Source organism: Molossus molossus, unplaced genomic scaffold (assembly GCF_014108415.1).
Source record: "Molossus molossus isolate mMolMol1 unplaced genomic scaffold, mMolMol1.p scaffold_m16_p_6, whole genome shotgun sequence".
Classification (NCBI taxonomy): Eukaryota; Metazoa; Chordata; class Mammalia; order Chiroptera; family Molossidae; genus Molossus; species Molossus molossus.
The window spans coordinates 102,010,808-102,029,143 of record NW_023425399.1 but is presented as its reverse complement, the minus strand read 5'-3'; the positions used below and the strand labels follow the sequence as shown (position 1 = coordinate 102,029,143).

Genomic DNA, 18,336 nt, shown 5'->3' with positions numbered 1-18,336 from the left:
TTTGACACTATACAGATATTTATTCTAGTCCACCAATCAGAAATAAACTTTTTCCAGTTGGATGTGTTGGGCCAATTCAAGTATGAAAAAAGTGTGATCAAAATATATTTGGAAAGGAAACTAAAAAAAGTTTGTCCAAAGAAAAACCAATGAAAATATAAATAATACATAGAGTATACAGAAATAAATAATTTTTTTCTTTTCCTCCTGTGAATACATAACTAGATTATTGTGTTATGGTTATAAGTTCTATAGAAGAGCATTAGAATACCTCTGAAAAATAATTTCAGTGTAGATATTACATGGTAATGAAGATTCCAAAAAATAGGTTGAATGCTTAATATTTGTGACATTACTATTCACAAATCATTGTTTCTTTATGTATATTTATTATAATATAGTTGTTCAGAAAAGCAGGCTTTGGTTTCAGAATGTCCTAGGTTCAAATCCTTGCCCTGTCATTTCAATATAATGTGACAATGAATGAATGACTTTATCTTCTCTGATCCCAAGGTTCCTCATAAGCAAACTGGGAGAAGTAATACTTTTCATTTGGTGTTTCTGTGAAGATTAACGAGACAGTAAACCTGTGGCTAAGTGGTTGCTTACGGTGAAATTTTTTTTTTTTTTATCCTCACCTGAGGACATTTTTCCATTTTTTGTTCAAATAGAGTGGGAGGGAGGGAGGGAAGGAGGGGGGGGGGGGGGAGAGAGAGAGAGAGAGAGAGAGAGAGAGAGAGAGAGAGAGAGAGAGAGAGAAACATCGATGTGAAAGAGACACATCGAGTGGCTGCCTCCCACAGGACCCAACCAGGGCTGGGGACAAACTGCAACAGAGGTATGTGCCTTTAGCGGGAACCGAACCCGGGACTCTCTGGTCCGCAGGCTGATGCTCTAACCACTAAGCAAAACTGGCCAGGGCTGTGCAGAAAATTTTTCAACATTAAAAACGTCAAGAGACCTAGGAGAATTCACTTTTAAACACTCCTCTCAGGGGGACTTTGCAATATTCTATCACTGTTCCTCACTCTGATCTGGAAGTTCTCCAGTTCAAACAGTTGTATCCTGGTGGCCGACTGTATCGTACCTGTTTCCATTTAAATGCAGAAGCTCTGATCCAGAAAACAAAACAAAAGCTTTTAATGTAAAAGAATTAGTGCAGAAGAGGACATGGAAGGATGAGGGAGAGAGAAAGAAAGACTTTAACTGCTCAATCATTTAATAGATAAACAGATTATTTTCCTGTAAAAACTCTCCTGTCTCCCATCCCTTCTTCAGCAAAACTAAGCCTTCTCCAACACATATTTACTCCTTAGAATTATTTTATAACCAATAAAATGATAATGTTTTTATGATAATATTTTTAGGATACTAGGTGATGCAACTTAACTTCTTCACTGCTTAAATAAACATTTCTTTTAATTACCTCCCATTCTCTGTGATTTCTATTATCACTGTTTTTAGGTTCACTTACCCACACTACCACCAGAAACATTTTGAAATATATTTTTCGAAGATTTTGTATGCCATTCAATCTGCTGTCACACTGGCTAAACCTGAAATGTTCACTGAATGATGGGTCATCATTTGGTAAAATGTGAAGATGTGAAGTGCTTGCCACTACACACTGGAACATGGGGTGCCCAGGACAGGCTATGATGATCCCTTTCAAATGACAACACATCTTAGTTGTCCACAGGAGCTCATCTTCTGGAGAAAATGTATCACAGAGAGTTGTGGATTTTATCTATCCGTCTTCACTTAGGCCACAAAAATAACAGACAGTTTCATAAGTGGGACCTCTTTTAATAATTTCCAAAAACTGATCTAACCAATTCCTTCAGCAGGCATTGAAAAATGTACACAAAGGGCCCTGGCTAGTTTAGCTCAGCAACTGGAGCGTCAGCCCGTGGACCGAAGAGTTTTGGGTTTGGTTCCCGGCCCTGGTCACGGTCATGAGGGAGGTAACCAATCGATGTGTCTCTCTCACATCAATGTTTCTCTCTCTCTCTACCCCCTTCCTGCTCTATCTGAAGAAAAATGGGAAAAAAAATATCCTCAGGCGAGGATTAAAAAATAAAACAAAAAATATACACAGAGGTACCAGGTGTTTCTACAGAAGATGAATTACTTAATTTTGCAGAATTTCATTTGAGTAGGGCAAAAGTGTTTAGCTCTTGGCCTTAGCTTCTGGAAGGTTACCTCTGCAAAAGATTTTTAGAATTGGTCTTGAAAACCAAAGAACCGAAGAAAAGCAAAACCAAATAAGATTTTGGTGTTTCGATCCCCAAGCTGGGCCTACCTGCAGGCTGATGACAAAAAGGAGTAAGTGATCCTTAACTTGTTACAGATCATGAATAATTTGAGACTCTAATGAAGCTATGAAACCCCTCACTATAAAAAATGCACACACACACACACACACACACACACACACAAATGTGAAATTAATTCCAAATGACTAACCAAGCCCACTACTTCTTCCATGAATCCCGGGTGAAGAACACATGATCTGTTCTAGACCCTCGCTGTAGTGTGATTCACACTACATGGCCTGGAATCTTCCTAGAAATGCAGAATCTGAGGCTCTCCTCCACACCCACCGAAGCAGCAGCTGAATTCTAATAAAATCTGCAGGTGATGCCTAGGCATATAAAATTTGAGAAGCACTGCTTCACATGGTCCTGTTTATGCAGAGTTTAGCTATTTGTATCTCAAATCATATTTGGAAATGAATCACAATATAATCCTAATGAAACAAACTCTATTATCTGTAAATGAGGAGACACAGGTGTCGGTAACGTGCTACATGTGTTCAATAAGGAACAACCTCTATCCCCCACTCTCAACAGCTCACTTCCTGCCCCTCACTCCTTCCTCTTCCTAGCCCTGCTCTTCTTCTGCAGGTTAGTTCTGGAACTAGCTACACGGGAAGTTAAAGCTGAGATCTAGGACGTTCCACTGGCTTTGGCCACATTCAATTGCTTCACGGTGAAAAGCAATCCAGGAGATGCAGTGTTAATGATGCAGGCTCATTACCACAAACCTGTGAACCTACTGGACATGAATCTTATTGGGCTGGAGGAACAAACACGCATAACAATGGGTGGAGACACAGATGAAGAAATCGGCAGGGAAATGCTCTTTAATGCAGTTGTAGCATTTAAAGCTGCAGGTGGAAGATGGTTTCCTGACTGTTGGATACATTCATGATTTGAGAAAGACCTGTTCAACAGGAAGAGGCCATGGCTCACTCTCGACTCAGGAAACAATATCCAGACAGTTCTGAGTAGCTCTTCTCTGCTCAGCGTTCTGTCTTCTACGCAAAGGCCCATTTCACTGGCTGCCCTTTGTCTGGTGCGTGTACCGGTGGCGAAATACAACACTCGGGAGTTAGAGCTTGTTTCACCGGCCACTGAACCATTAACATTTACTCTCAACCCCCTTCCACGTGGTTTCACTGCACTGGAGACTTCACTGGGCCTAACTTATAAGGTAATATGATTCCTGATTGTATCAAATCAGAAGCTCCTGAATTCAGTGCTAACATTTTTAATCAGTACGATTCATGTTCACATGCTTTGGCTCCTGAGGAAATGAAACCAACCCTTTCCAGACTAAATTTTACTTTCCCCAGATATAATTGTGGGAAATTGAAACATGAAGAAGTTCAATGATTTACTCAAGGATAACCCAGCCAATAACCAGGAAGTTGGGTCCTAGTGGTGTTTTTTGTTTTTTATTCATTTATTTTTGTTACAGTTGTTTCTCCTTTTTTACCCCATTGACACCCTTCTCCCCAACCCCCCACACCGTCCCTGGCTTTGTTGTTCATGTCCATTGGTTACGTGTACGTGCATATAAGTTCTGTGGTTTATCTCTTCCCTCCCTCCACCACCCCCTCTTCTGAGAGTTTCAGTCTGTACCCTAATTCCACGTCTCTGCGTCTACCCCATTCCTCAGATTGTTATGTTCACTATATTCCACAAATAAGTGAGATCATGTGATATTTGTCTTTCTCTGCTTGGCTTGTTTTGCTTAGGATAATACTTTCCAGGTCCCTCCATGTCGTCTTAAAGGATAAGAGATCTTTCTTTCTTACAGCTGCATAGTACTCCATTGTGTATATGTACCACTGCTTTGTTATCAATCTGTCTACTGTTGGACACTTGGACTGTTTCCAGATCTTAGCTATTGTAAATAGTGCTGCTATGAACATGGGGGTACATATATTCTTTCTGATTGGTGTTTCAGGCTTTTTAGGGTATATTCCTAGAAGTGGGATCACTGGGTCAAAGGGCAATTCAATTTTTAATTTTTTGAGGTAACACCATATTGTTTTCCATAGTGGCTGCACCAGTCTGCATTCCCACCAGCAGTGCACTAGAGTCCCCTTTTCTCCACACCCTCGCCAGCACTTGTTTGATGATTTGTTGATGGCGGCCATTCTGACAGGTGTGAAGTGATACCTCACTTATTTTAATTTGCATCTCTCTGATGATGAGTGATGTTGAGCATTTCCTTATATGTCTCTTGGCCATGTGTATGTCCTGTTTGGAGAGGTGTCTATTCAGCTCCTCTGCCCATTTTTAAATTGGGTTCTTTGTCTTCCTTTTGTTGAGCAGTATGAACACTCTATTTTGGAAATTAACCCCTTATCTGATGTATCATGTTCCTTGAGTGAGTGTGCTTTCAGTCATATGTTGTTCCTGCCAGTGAGGAGGCCCAGACAATTGTGAAACTCTCCCTGTGACATGGCAACACCATCCTGCCTTCCGTCCTGCTCTATGCTAAGTAAGCATCACCTTAGATTTGGGTGCACAGGCTGCCTGTTTTTATTACCTGACTGAGGTACCACTCCAGAGAGTAGTCAAAAGAGAAAATAAACAAACAATCACGATGATTTTAAGTGCAACACCAACTGAAATTACAATTAGCAATCTCGGACTTCAAAGGTATACTACGCTAATGCATTATTATAGTGTAAAATATGCTGTTTCTATTAAAACTCATGACTCAGGTGACCACAGAAATAGAAGGATACAAACAGCTGGGTAAAGAAACAGCAAATGTGAAAGAATACTGAAGAGGGCAATTTGGAAGAGATATGAAAAGAGCAGTCATTTCAAGTTCCATTATTCTTATAAGCCTCTAATGTGCAATTATGTCATAATATGTCTCTCATTTTGAAATCAATGGGACTTACTTATCATTGTTTTTCACCAAAAGAAAAAAAGCTTGTTAAAATCTCCTTTACCACAAATGATAAGGGCATTCCCTTTAGAGAGCCTTCATATTCTAGTAAATGGATTCTGGCAATGAAAACATCAATCCTGCAAGCCAATGATGAAAGTCAACACTGTAACATACACAAGGTATTAACATGGCACCTGAGTTCTTCATTAGTCTCTGCCAGTAAGATCAAAATTATACTCATTGAGAAGGGCAGTTTCAAATGTTCTTACACATTCTTTTAGATGTTATAGGTTATATCTTTAGAAATACTTTGCTGATGGTTAAACTCTCACTTGATTTTAATATCACAGATTTTGTTTTGTTTTGTTTTCATTGTGTTAGACTTCTCACATTTTCAATAGTCCATTAACATGGAGTTTATGTGAACACTTTTTGTTTCTTGCAAAATTTCTCCTTGCTTCCAAAGAAAGCAACCAGAACCTGACACTAATTGATCCACTAGAAAGAACTGTCAACTGCTTAAAATCTTCCTTCAAGTAAAAATCTTTCTCTTACTCATCCTGTTTCACAAAGCAAAGAAAAGCACAGAGAGAATTTCCACCCTATTTCTGCAGTAATTAAGATGGTCAGGGGTTAGTATGTTTCATATCTTTTAAAGAGGAAAGACTAATTTCACAGAGGAAAATAAGCAGGATCGAGGGGGGTAAAATCAATTCCCTAAGTGGCAGAAGGGAGAGATTAATCCTCAAGACTCTTTATTTCCACTGAGCGGCACTGCCTGTTGCAATGAACAAAGAGGATGTTACCCTTCTCCACGGTACTATGGATGTCTCTGCATGTCTGTGTATTTTTATGAAGTTACATTATTAAATAGAGTTTCCAGGGATGATGCTTTCATACTGCTTTTCCATTTCATGCAATTTAATTTTGCTTCAGCATAGGTGTTATTTATAGTTTGGAACACTTAGCATTTTATAGTCAAATGGTCATGTATTTGAAAGTAATTTTTATCTCATCTGCATTTATCATCAATATCTATTTTTTTTTACTGACTCTCAATTTGCCTTGTTTCACTTATAATCATCACTAAACTTAAAATTGAAGACCTGAAATAAATTTTTGGCTCTTACCTTTATTATTCTATTCTGGCAAACTCAACGACTATTAACGACTATTTACATGTCCATCGTGTGTAAGGGTTTGTAGAAAGGTCCCCAGAATAATGGCACACGGTTCTGGAACAGTCACAAGCTACTCAACTCCTCTGAATATCTGTCTCTGCATCTAGAGTGGCGATTACAGTTACGTCTCAGGGAGGCACCAGTTCTCTTGGAAATGACCTCAATAAACTATGAAAGAGACAGAATTAAAGCACTAACCTTATTAATTTAATCTAAGCTGATTTTTAAAAAGACACCGATCCTCAAGCTATTTCATAAATACCAAAGTCCATGCAGCAGTAGTTGACCATGTGACTTAGCAGGTTCTTGGGAAATGGGAAAGGAGTATTTTCTGCTTTGAAAACAAACTATTGCTCCCCCTTACCCTCACCATGCTCTGTCACTGGCAAGGTCACCCACTGCCCAGCGCAGTCCAAGGACATCATTCTTGAATAATACATTTCAAATTATGGTAATAGAGTTTTGAAAATAGATTTTTAAAATTGTTTCTCTTAGGATCTAGATGGCAACTCAATACTTTAAACCTTTGAGTTTAATTATCTATGAAGTTGATAATTAGCCTCAATTATATATACACATAATATAGTAATTCCTGGAGTGATATTTTCTTTTCATTTATTTATTTAAAAACATTTTTTTCCTTTATTGATTTTAGTGAGAGAAGAAGGAAGAGGGAGAGAGAGATAGAAACATTGATGAGAGAGAATATCGATTGGCTGCCTTCTACATACCCCTCGCTGGGGATTGGGCCCACAACCTGGGCATGTTACCAGAAATCGAACCGGTAACCTTTTGGTGTATGGGTTGATGCTCAACCACTGAGCCACAGCAGCTGGACTTCTTTTATTTTTTTAGTTGGGCAAAATTTGATCAAAAGAAATCAAATATTGATTCAATTATGGCCATACACTCTCTCCTTCCAGAAGCTTTTTGCAATTTATAAAAATACCAGCCATTCATTTCTTCAGTCTTATTGACCCTCACATTCTCTAAAGCACAGTCCAATAACATTCTCATGTGCCTTCACTTTTATATTAACTTTATACTTCCTCCTGCTCATCTTTATTTTTTATTGTTGGACTCCAAAGCCTTGGCTATCCATAGTGTGGTGCTGAAAGCAACAGATCATTCCCTGGCCCCTTGCATTCCTGTAAAAACTATCTGCAGGTTGGTCAGGTGAGTTTCCGACAGACAGGAGCTATTCCAAAGGACTCAGCTAGTCACAACTCTAGCGGATACGTCTTTACTCCTTCTAGCCCACACAAAGGACTAAAACATTTACTCAAATACTAAGCAAGTGAATTTACCTGCTACAAAACAATTCTATCTGAGGAATATTTAATAATTAGGATCACTCAGGAAGCCCTCTTGTTAGGGGGAAAAAAGTCAATCCAAGAACAGGTGTGTTCGCATCACAAAGAAAACTGAATAAAATCCTTTGTTTTCCTTCAATGTTATACTGTTTTGAGTTCTTTGAATGTTAGCCATTAGCTCAGTTGCTGACCTTGGGCAACATGCTTCACCTTTCGGCCTCAGCTTATCATCTATAAATGAGGCACAGTCACATGGCTTCCTGATGAAGAATTCTCTAGAAGCTGTTTCCCTCCTTGAGATAATTAGCAGACTCTTTCCTATTTGTACACTGGAATGCCATGCTAGAGGAAATAGTAACTTATTAAAATGCCAGGTAGCTTCCGGAGTCGCAAATATTGATGACATACAAGGCAAATTTAACTTAATTACATTTTTACCAAGGGCTAATTTAGGATGACTAGATCAGAGAAAATCACATTTCATCTCCTAGAAAATATTCAGGAAAAAAAATAGGCCAATTTCAAGGAGCTACTAACACAAAACACACACAAAGACCGCACCGATGAGCTTACACATAAGATGACATTTAAAAAGGCAGTAGCTTAATTTCCCACTCTAGAATTGATCGGTGTCATTGGCTCCAATATCGCCAAATCAACACACCTCTCGGACTCAGCTGTGCCAGTGATTTATTCGATCTGACTGCCTGAAAACTGACCCTCTTGTTTCACCTGCTAAAGGATGTCTGATCTCCCGTGACCTGTTCCTCTGACTGATGTCGGCAGAATAGAACACTCACGGGGCGTCCTTGATGAACACGCCCGACGGTGGCCTACAAGGGGCTCAGGGAAAGCAATTGTATTAATGTATTAGAGTAATTTATTGGCGGTTTTGTGTGATAGCATATTTACTGAAATGAGGCCTGTCAAAAAGACCAGGTTACAGCAGGAACACATGATTTCCCCACAAGCCATATCATATAAATCAAGTGCCTTTTCTGTCCCCTGTAGCCACCTCCACCCACACCCTTGTCCTCCGTCCCCAGACAAATGGAAGCACCTGCCACAATTTGCAGAGGGAAAATCAAACTCAATTTCGCAGTACAATGAAGTGAGTTTGGGTCTTGTCATGTCCACTGACGTATTGATCCCTGGAAGACTGAAAAGATGAGAATGTCCTAGGTTTTTGCTTTTATAAATAAAAATGTACAGAGATGCAGTGTGTGAATGAGGGACAATGTGGCACTTATGCTGCTTTATAAAGATGCAAGAACTCCGGGGGCTCGCGTTGTGAAACCACGGGGTGATACTGCTTAAGAGTCACATTCTCTTTCCCTTTAGAATTACAGCCCCGGAAGACAAACGATCTCCTAATCCAGGTTCATTTAAAGTGCAGCTGATCATTTTACAGCTAAAAGGAATTTTCACTAGTGAAGAAAAAAAGCCCACCCTATTTTGGCCTTTTGTAGAATGTACGTCAGATCTATAGTGCCATAAGCCCAACGCTCCATCAAACATTTTCTATTTAACCCGAGGGTGGACTGAGCCAAACCACTTCCACGTCCAGCTCTGTGATTTGCAAAGTGCTGTGGCTGAGGCCTCCCCGAAGTGTGTGAAGCCTGCCCAGTTATTCACGTCTATCGATGAGGCATCAGGACGCAGAACCACTTCATCACCAGGTGATGATGCAATTGTTAGAAACACCATAAAATCCCCAGAGTCTAACAAGCTAAGTTTCTTACTCATCAGGTGGAAGAAAAAACAAACAAACAAACACCCCCTCAGGGACAAATTTCTATTGGCAACAGGCAGAATTTCAGTCCTTATGAAAACAGGATGACTTCTAATGACCCCATACTATAGAAACACCGCAAAGTTCTCTGTTACTCCGTGGAGATGGTACTGAATAATGTCTTGCCCTGTCCCTCGTACAGAACTGCTGCAAACATAGCTGGATGTCTTATTGGAAGGCAAGCAGGTCAATGACACCCATGAAAAACCACACACGGGAATGTGAAGGGAAGGGGCATCTTCATTGATCCTAACTCGCAGAGTTTCAAAACAGTTTCAAAGCTTTTCTTTTGGCAAAATCTTTAAAAAACTGTAGCAATGCCTCACATTACCATACTGTAAAAAAATTATTGGTGGTGAGTAAAGATAAATTCATTAGTAATTACGCAGTCCTTTATTGCGAAATCTAGAGAAAAATGATTTGAGATATATTTTTTTTAAGCCGACAAGAGAATGACTTAACTTCATCAATCAGCTTGACTAAAGCAATGATTTTCTTAGAATTAAAAGTGGTTGAAAGCTCTAAGTATTTCATTTTTTTTAGGCTGAGAAGCATGTAGTTAATGTCACAGCTAATACATTTGTCAGTCTGCTAATTTTCTTTTTCTATTAGAATAAGTAAACATCAGCCCTTTCTTAAAAGCATACTATTTACCATGTGTCAGGCGCAACGCAGGGAAAACTTATTTGAAAATCATGAGGTAAGACATTATAAAATGAACTGGAATCACAGGGAGACAATGAAGGAGAAACATGAAAGGAAAAAGCATTTAACAATTCCAAAGTGATGGCAGGGTGTGCCTCAAGGTCCGTGGGGGAGGGGACACTTAAAGGGAAACTATGAAAAATATAAAATCAAGTCCCAAACTCAAGCCACTGATATTGGAAAATATGAGAGAAGATCAAGCTTTTAAGAAATAGTTCAAATAAAAACAAGAACCATAGTCTCACAAAAAAGAGCTCATAAATGTACAATGAGAATAAAAGAAAATGAGACCTTGCCCACAGGACATTAGATCAGAAAATATTTCTTTTTATATGCTGGTTATTTGAGAGAACAGATGTAGAGATAGAAGAACAAACTCTATTTCAAAGCTTTTAAAGACATAATACACCATTTATGCTACACTGTGTCAAATTTTGTTGAAGGCAGCTTTCGTATTCTTATAACCAGAAGAAAACAATAGCTAGTAAATAACAGTGGCATTGCTTTGCTCTGTCTATTGTCAGGTGTTCTTTCTAAAACTAGAGTTCCTCTGGTCATTTTGTTATCATAGCTCTCTGGAGCATGAGTTTATTTCCAAACCCTGTATTTCAAATTTTATCATCACAGTAAAATTTTCATTCAAAATGGACTTTAGAGAATCTTTTAGCTTTTTTTCCCTCTGTATAACATAGTTACTAAACAAACAAACAAACAAACATGTTTAACAAACAAACTCCACTTAACTTGCAAGAAAGAGAATAGTTAGTATTACAAAGTTCTGTAGCATTTTAGTTTTTGATGTTATAAAATTAGTGTTCATCAGCATAGGATAGTTAAATTTCTTATGTTTCCTCATTACAATGTGAGTGAAGAAGCAAAAAATAGTCAATAATAGTGTGATGGGTTTGCATGGTGATAGATGATGACTAGAATTAGTGGGATAATCACAATATAAGGTATAAAAACTTGGGTGAGAATAAAAAAAATAAAAAATAAAAAATAAATAAAAATAAAAAAAAAATCATTCACTATATTTTACACCTGTAACTAATGTAACTAATGTAATATTGCATAAGGCTATACTTTTAAAAAAAGGCTTGTGAGGAAATGGTATTCCTCAACTCAGAATTACTTCAGATGTTTCTAATTTTTTTCTTTTTATTAGTTTTGCAATAATTTAATCGGATAGATTTTTTTAAAATTCTCTTTGTGTTTGTTTTGTTTTGCTTTGTTTTTGTCATTAAATGGATACAAACTAAGAGGTACAAGCGAGTTCCTGAAATTTCAGAACCCATGCCTTCTGCAAAGAGTGGGAAGGGGTACATCATCACTCACGAGCTATGCAGACTTAAATATGCTCCTTAAATTCTCTGTGTCGGTTTCCGCATCTGTGAAGTGCGGTTAAGAAAGTAGCTGCCTCATAAAGTTGTTTTGAGGATCCAGTGCAATGTTACAAGTCTTCAGAAGCATGCCAGTCACATAGCTCACGGTCAATACGGTTAGTTATCATTAGTAGTTGCAATGAACCTGCCACCCAGCCTGAATCGCAGGCCAGATGTGCAGTGTGCTTCTCAAGCAGTGGAACCCGCTTCTCCCCTGTCCCCCACCCCACCTCTCCTGCAGCTGAGCATCCATACACTCCACGTCCCATGAATGGTGACAACACCAGAAGTAATGTACTCAAGCCAACATGACGCCAGGGACTACATACATTCTTAACATCACTATAAAGGAGACATTCATCAGTGCGATCTTATTTGTCCTAGCACTTGCAGTCATCATGAGGTTTATGTACCAAAACAGTGGCTAAAACTGCCTTGGGTATGAATCTGAGTAACAGAAGCTTATTCGAATGCCTTTGCGCAATGACAGGTTGGCTAGTCCAGCTGCCTGTATCTGTTAAAGGGCCACCTCTATTTACTTGGAACCACTGAACTTTTACTATTTTATGTCTCATATATTGAGGTTTTTAAAAATTATTATAATATTCCAAGTAATTTTAAGTACTACATAGTTCTTCAGGTGTCTACTTATCTATCTACTGACTTATCTTTCATCCTCTCTGTCTGTTCCCAACCCTCCAGCTCTTCCCCCTCCTCCTCACTCCTCTTTTTTCCTTCTTCTTCTCTTCTTCCCCCAAATCCCTGCCAGAAACAAGAAGGAGTCCTGGTTCAGCCCACTGGACGCCAGCCGAGATAATGACACGACGCCTCGCTGGAAACCAGGGTTCCTGGTTCTCACCTCTGCCGTTTGATGCTCTTAGAAAGACTCGTAGAGATGTTACTTCCTATCTACTGCAGTTTCAGTTTCTTTTTCTCTGCAATGAGGAATTTGGATCCCACACTGGTTCTGACACTTCTTTCTAGCCCCGGAACTCTGAAATAACCCCCGAAGGGGACTGCTCAAAGGTGCAGAGCAGAATTATCTGAGTATGTGCTTTTCCCTAAAAGGTGGTTTGCAGGCTTTTGTAGCACTAACTGTGGTTTTGGAGTCTAGCCTTAAATCACTGGACCTGTGTAGCTGACTGCAGATCAAGAACTTTCCCAACATTCTCTGGAGGGCAGATCTACAGCCTGTAGTAAAGTGCTCGACTGGCATGCAGGGTTAATGAACACTTCTCCAAAGAGCTGCCGGGCACCGACAACAAGCCAGTTGCTTTTCAGCAGATACGTAAGAGCTGCACTACAACCATCAGCACCAGGCATGAGCATGTAATCGTTGTCGAACACGTATGTTGCAGCCGGCCATCTCAGGAGCCCTCAAGCGCTGAAGTAGAGGCACCAACAATAACCCTTTTCAGTGTGAACAAACAGGCACTTTACCTGGCTGAGACAGGAGCGGGGTGTAAGGGACTTTCGGTTCTATTGCACTCATTGGTGGAGGTAGCAAGGGGTTAGCAAAGCTGCGGAGCGGGTGAGTTGGTCGCACACAGGCCGTGGGGATGGTTCTGCTTGGTGCCTCCTCACTGATGGGATGTTCAGGCTGCGCTGGGGGCAACATGGGTGGCTGGTGGGTGGCTGGGCCTTCATTCACCGCTGCAATGGAGACAAGAACATCCACTCATTATTCCAGGACAACGCCTGCACCCCCCGTGTCACCCTGGGGCCCTGGATCAGTTCAGAAGGCTGTGCTAGGACCCGGCCAATCTCTTCTTCAAGTTATGAGCATCCTCATTCTTCTTCATATGTTTTTGGGATATGATAGCACTGCCTCTTTAAACAATACAAATAGATCCAGCGAAACAGGCATCTTTTTTTCAGGAATAGTAGTAAAATATATACAGCATGCACTCTATTGCCTGAACTGTCTGGACCCTGTAATCATAAATGATGAAGCGAGAAAAAAGAGTTATTTTTCCCTTCATAAGTGGCAATGTCAGTGAAATTCAATGTACCAAACCCGGCTACAGCTGCATTATTATCCACCAGCCAATATGCCAATTTTGCCGTGATTTAAACATGCCATGCCAACTATCAAACAAATCAGAGTTCCCAGGTGTTAAAGGCATCGCTAATAAAATGATACAGATAACACCCCTATCATTATCTTCCATATCAAAATAAAAGTCCATCCAACCAAAAAGTTACATGAGAGATTACTCTGTGCGAATAAGCTACCTGGATGCAGAATTATAATTTTTTTTTCTCTTTTGTAGCAAACCTTGTAATTTGTAGTTAGATTACTATAGTGGTTTCGCATACTCATTTGCGACAGCTTTTGGTATGTGGGCAATTTTGTATAAGGAAACACAACTTTTCTCCAGAGAACACAGCTGAGGGGACTTAAATCCTGGCAAGGCGGTTTCCGATGCCAAGGGCACTGTGACTTGACCTTATTCATTCATATTCAAAGTCAGTAGGTCCAAGTTAAACTGCACATGGAAATAGTAAATAGAAGTGTTGATAAAATAAGAGTATCCCTGATGATTTATTTCTTAAGAAAGTTCTATTGGATAAGTTGAAAAAAAAAAGGAGTAATAGAAGATAAGATCTCACTTCTGAAAGATATTTTTAGCCAGGAACTATTTCACGATAATGAGTTTGTGAGATAATTTGAAGCAGCTCTCTGGGAGACTCAATGAGGTCAACAAAGGGCAAAAGAGATCAAACAAAAATCTGATCATGCTAAAGGGAGTAGAGATTAAAGATACGAAAGAACAAAACACACTATTAAAGATATGCAACAGTAAAGTGTGCCTTCAGACGGTATATGATGTTAAAACTCATTTTTCTCTATTCAGAAAGGGTTAGGGGTCCTCTGGGTCATGTAGAAGCCTTCAGGCTTAATCCCACTCAAAGATGGAGATGAGGAGATAAAGGGTTGGCTGAGGACAGGATGTAGCAACATAGCAACCAGAACCAGAAAACAGGCAAAGATTTGAAAAAACAGTTCTTCAAACAAGAGCAATGCAGCTAAGAGAGCAAAGTGGATAGAACTCCGGGAGCCAGGAGAGCTGGAACAGAAGTACCTTATCGCTAAGCCAGGAAGTCCTGGGAAGATGGAGAGGGCCACACATATGATTGCAAGAGCTGCAAGGAAAACATCAAGGCACATTCCTGCTGATGTTGTTTCTCAGATAAGAGCAAGGGGATGTGGTCTTTAGGCAGGTATTATAAGGAGCTAAAGTCTACATGCTTGTTAGAGAGTAAAGGGCAGAGGAACCTGTGTGCTTGTGTTCATTCAAGATTATATAACTAGTGGTTGAACATATAGTTTCAGAGACAGAGACAATTATGAGGGTTTTAGTATGAACTCATATTCAGTCTAAAGGAGAAAATTACTAATGGTCAATTGCCCAAATAAAAAAATATATATATCTCTCTACTCTAGGTCAGAGAGAAGCAGCTACAGGAACCTATACATATAGGTCCCCCTCTTCATTACCACTGGGCTGGTTTTTATTAAAGGGTCCATATCAGCATATTAAAAATACTTCTCTTGGGAAAGACATTTTGCAGTTTTCCTTAGAAATATGCCTTAAGTAATTCCCTCTATAGAAGATGGATTGCAATTAATTCACATCATATTTTAAAAATTGCTTTAGCCATTAAAGAAATCATATTTCATGAGTTTTTCTTTTCCTTATTTCTCCCATCATCATTTTCTCGTTTCTCCTACATTTTTGAAATGAAAGAGATCTATGTTAAAATATTATTGTGATCATAGCATTAATAAAGTTTACATGCATGATTTTAGTCTTCTGAAATTCAGTTAAAAACTTCAAGCTTCACATGAATTCTGATGCTAGCCCTGAATTGGGGGGGGGGCTGCTCCCGTGCTCATTCTCTTTAATGTCATTGCTCCTCAGCATCTCTATAAATAAAATTCTCTTACACCCAGCCCCCCCCCCCCCCAGGTTTTCACCTGGCCACCTGGCTCCCATGGGAAATGATGTAGTTCTCGACTTGGAGGGGAGAGATGGTGCTTGGTGGCGAGGGGCCAGCTCTTCAGTAAAATCAATCCTTAGCACCACACAGTGAAAAGGAAAGTGCCTAATCGAATCTGCTAGGTGGACAACGGGAGGGCCATCCTCCTGACTAAATGCATCAGTGACTCATAGGGACTGTTTTTGTTTCGTCCCAAATGACACTTTTGCTTAATACCTAACACAGTGGACAAGGTACAGGTTTCCACAGACAATTCACAAATTTTATACTTAATAGGGAACGAAATAAATGCTATTCAGACCTGGCTGACATTTACGGCAGGGATGCGTCTTGAACAAACACTGTATCCTCTGCTCCTCTGGAGAGAAGGTCTCGCGCTGCGAGTGGAGGCACCGGCTTCGCGACAGCCGTGTGAACGAGACGGCCTGGCCCGTGACAGCACATTGAGCTGTGCTGAGAGCCTGACAGCGGAGAAAACCTCCCTCCATCCACACAGTGCAGCCCGACTGTGATTCAGAGAGTGACGAGAATCAAACATGTCCCAGCAAGGCACTTGTTTGATGAAACAGCAGAAACTCATCGTACAAATAACACACAATTACATAGCAGAGTCAAATCTCGGGGCGCTTTATAAAAATTTATGTCAACACATAAATAAATGCAACAAAATACCTGGTAAAAATATTGCAAGAATGAAAATGAAGATATTTCTTGTGTCTAAAATCGCAACATTTGAAAGAAACAAAGCGCACTTATAACTCTAAGCAAAGACACTTCGGGACATGGACACTTTTAGGGACACGCTTCACACATCAGTCTCGGATCGCATCATGCAACATTTCTGAGTAACCCCAGTGCCTCACAGCCTGGATTTTTGATAAGATCCTAGAGAAAAATCCATGACCTCCACTGCAGTCCCGATTTTATCTAGGTCAAGTCCCATTGTTAGTTTCTCTCCAATGTGGGGTAGAGCTGGAGCAGAAAAATAACGTGAAAAAAAGTTGACCAGCCTCCTCACTAGCTAAGACAACGCTGCACCTGAAAGGAACAGTGAAACCATCTAACTTTCACTACCTGTTTCAAAGAAGAGGAAGTGCGGGTACCAACGTTATGGTGACTTGGCCTCAAGACATTCTATTGGTTGAAGTTTTCAAAAGAGAGCACTGCTTCTTATTCCCAAGTACATTCACGTGCCTGGGGAGGCTGAGATCACAGCTACAGTCCATTGGTAGGAAAAGGAAAATCTGTCCATCAAAACTGTAAAACTCTCTATCGTTATATCACCACATGTGTGTAATGCAAATACACTATATCTTTCTTTGCGTATGGTAGGAGAGACATTCACTGTATTTGTGACTTCAGAAAGCATCATCGCGTTGGGGACTGAGTTTTAGTGATTTATCTCTTGTAAAGCTCAGAGCTATTTGAGACACCTTTGGAGGAAGAAGAGTCTCTGCACTTGCACAGATTTTTCTTTTCTTATGTGTGCCTTTCACTGTTTCTCAAGGTGACTAATAAGACATCTCTAGCCAGAGTCATGAAGTGCTTTCTGCTTGAGAGAAAGCAGGGTTATTTAGTTTCTCCAAGGCATTTAGAAACCAATACTGAATGGCTGGAAGTTAACTGTTTCTGACAGTGATTTAGAGAATATTTAGCTCCCTAGAAAAGAGGGCACTAAGTTTTTTTTTATCTAAGCAGTCACTGGGAAACACGTATTAGTTCCCATCCCTTTTGCATTGCACATGGCTCTGCTCAAGAAATCCTTAAGATTACCCTAATATATATTTTTAAAATCTATGAAATCTAGGAGTAGAATGTCTCTGCCTTTTCATTTTAGATGAGGTTCAAAATTTACTGAGCTAAGCACTATGTTAAGAATCTTATATTTTTATCACTTTATATAATTGTTATATGATATTTTATATTTATATTATATATTATGTAATAGTTCTATAACTACCTTTATTTAATAATCCCCACTTTTAAACAAATTAACAAAACAAAATCTACAGAGAGAAAAAATTTTTTCTTTTATTTATTTATTTAATTATTCATTTCTCTTTTTCTTCTTTCTTAATACATCTTTTTTTTAGAGCAGTTTTAGGCTCACAGCAAAAGTACCCTATGCACAGCCTCCCACACTGTCCACGTCCCACATCACAGGGAATCCGAGACACTCACCACAGACATAAACCCATTTTAGATCTGTCCATGATCACAGACAAAAGCGATTTTTCACTAGTTCATTTATTGTTTTCTTTTTCGTTGAACTTTAACTTTTGGAATCATTTCCCTCTGTGACTCAAGGAGACTGTTTTGCATGCTGTGCCAAATCAAGAGAGAAGAAAATGGCTTACTGGATTTTCTGAAGGAGACTACGCCTTTCAAAAAGGAAAAGAAATTACAGAAACACACTATGAATAAAACAGTTAATTTACAGTTTTAAAAAAGTAGTGAACTTTGGCGTGTATCAGTCTTCCTGGAGTGAACTGATAAAGGTCATTCTACACATTCTGCCTACACATCCTTCTTAAAGTTAGAGAGCACATAGATGAAATAAAAAGACGGTAGTAGAAATAATCCAAAGAGAAAACAAAACTAAATCCATAAACCTCTTTTCTGCTGGGGAGAGTTCATTTCAGTTGAAGAAGGGGACTGTGGCTCTGAATTCTTTGATTGAAATTTGTCCTGGGATTTGGAAATTTGTGCTTGTGAGACTTGCACATTTTTCTCATTTAATTCCCTCCAATAAGGTTTGAGGG

The 18,336-nt window shown here is 39.5% G+C and overlaps 1 protein-coding gene across 2 annotated transcripts in view; it reads right to left on the bottom strand.

Annotated features, from left to right (window-relative positions):
- Window positions 1-18,336, bottom strand: part of DCC (DCC netrin 1 receptor) — a 1,071,808-nt gene that overhangs the window by 15,513 nt on the left and 1,037,959 nt on the right. For both annotated transcript variants that reach the window (XM_036244835.1, XM_036244836.1), the window contains one exon: window positions 13,010-13,222. In XM_036244835.1, coding sequence (XP_036100728.1) covers window positions 13,010-13,222 — 213 coding nt within the window. The remainder of the gene's footprint in view (window positions 1-13,009; window positions 13,223-18,336) is intronic.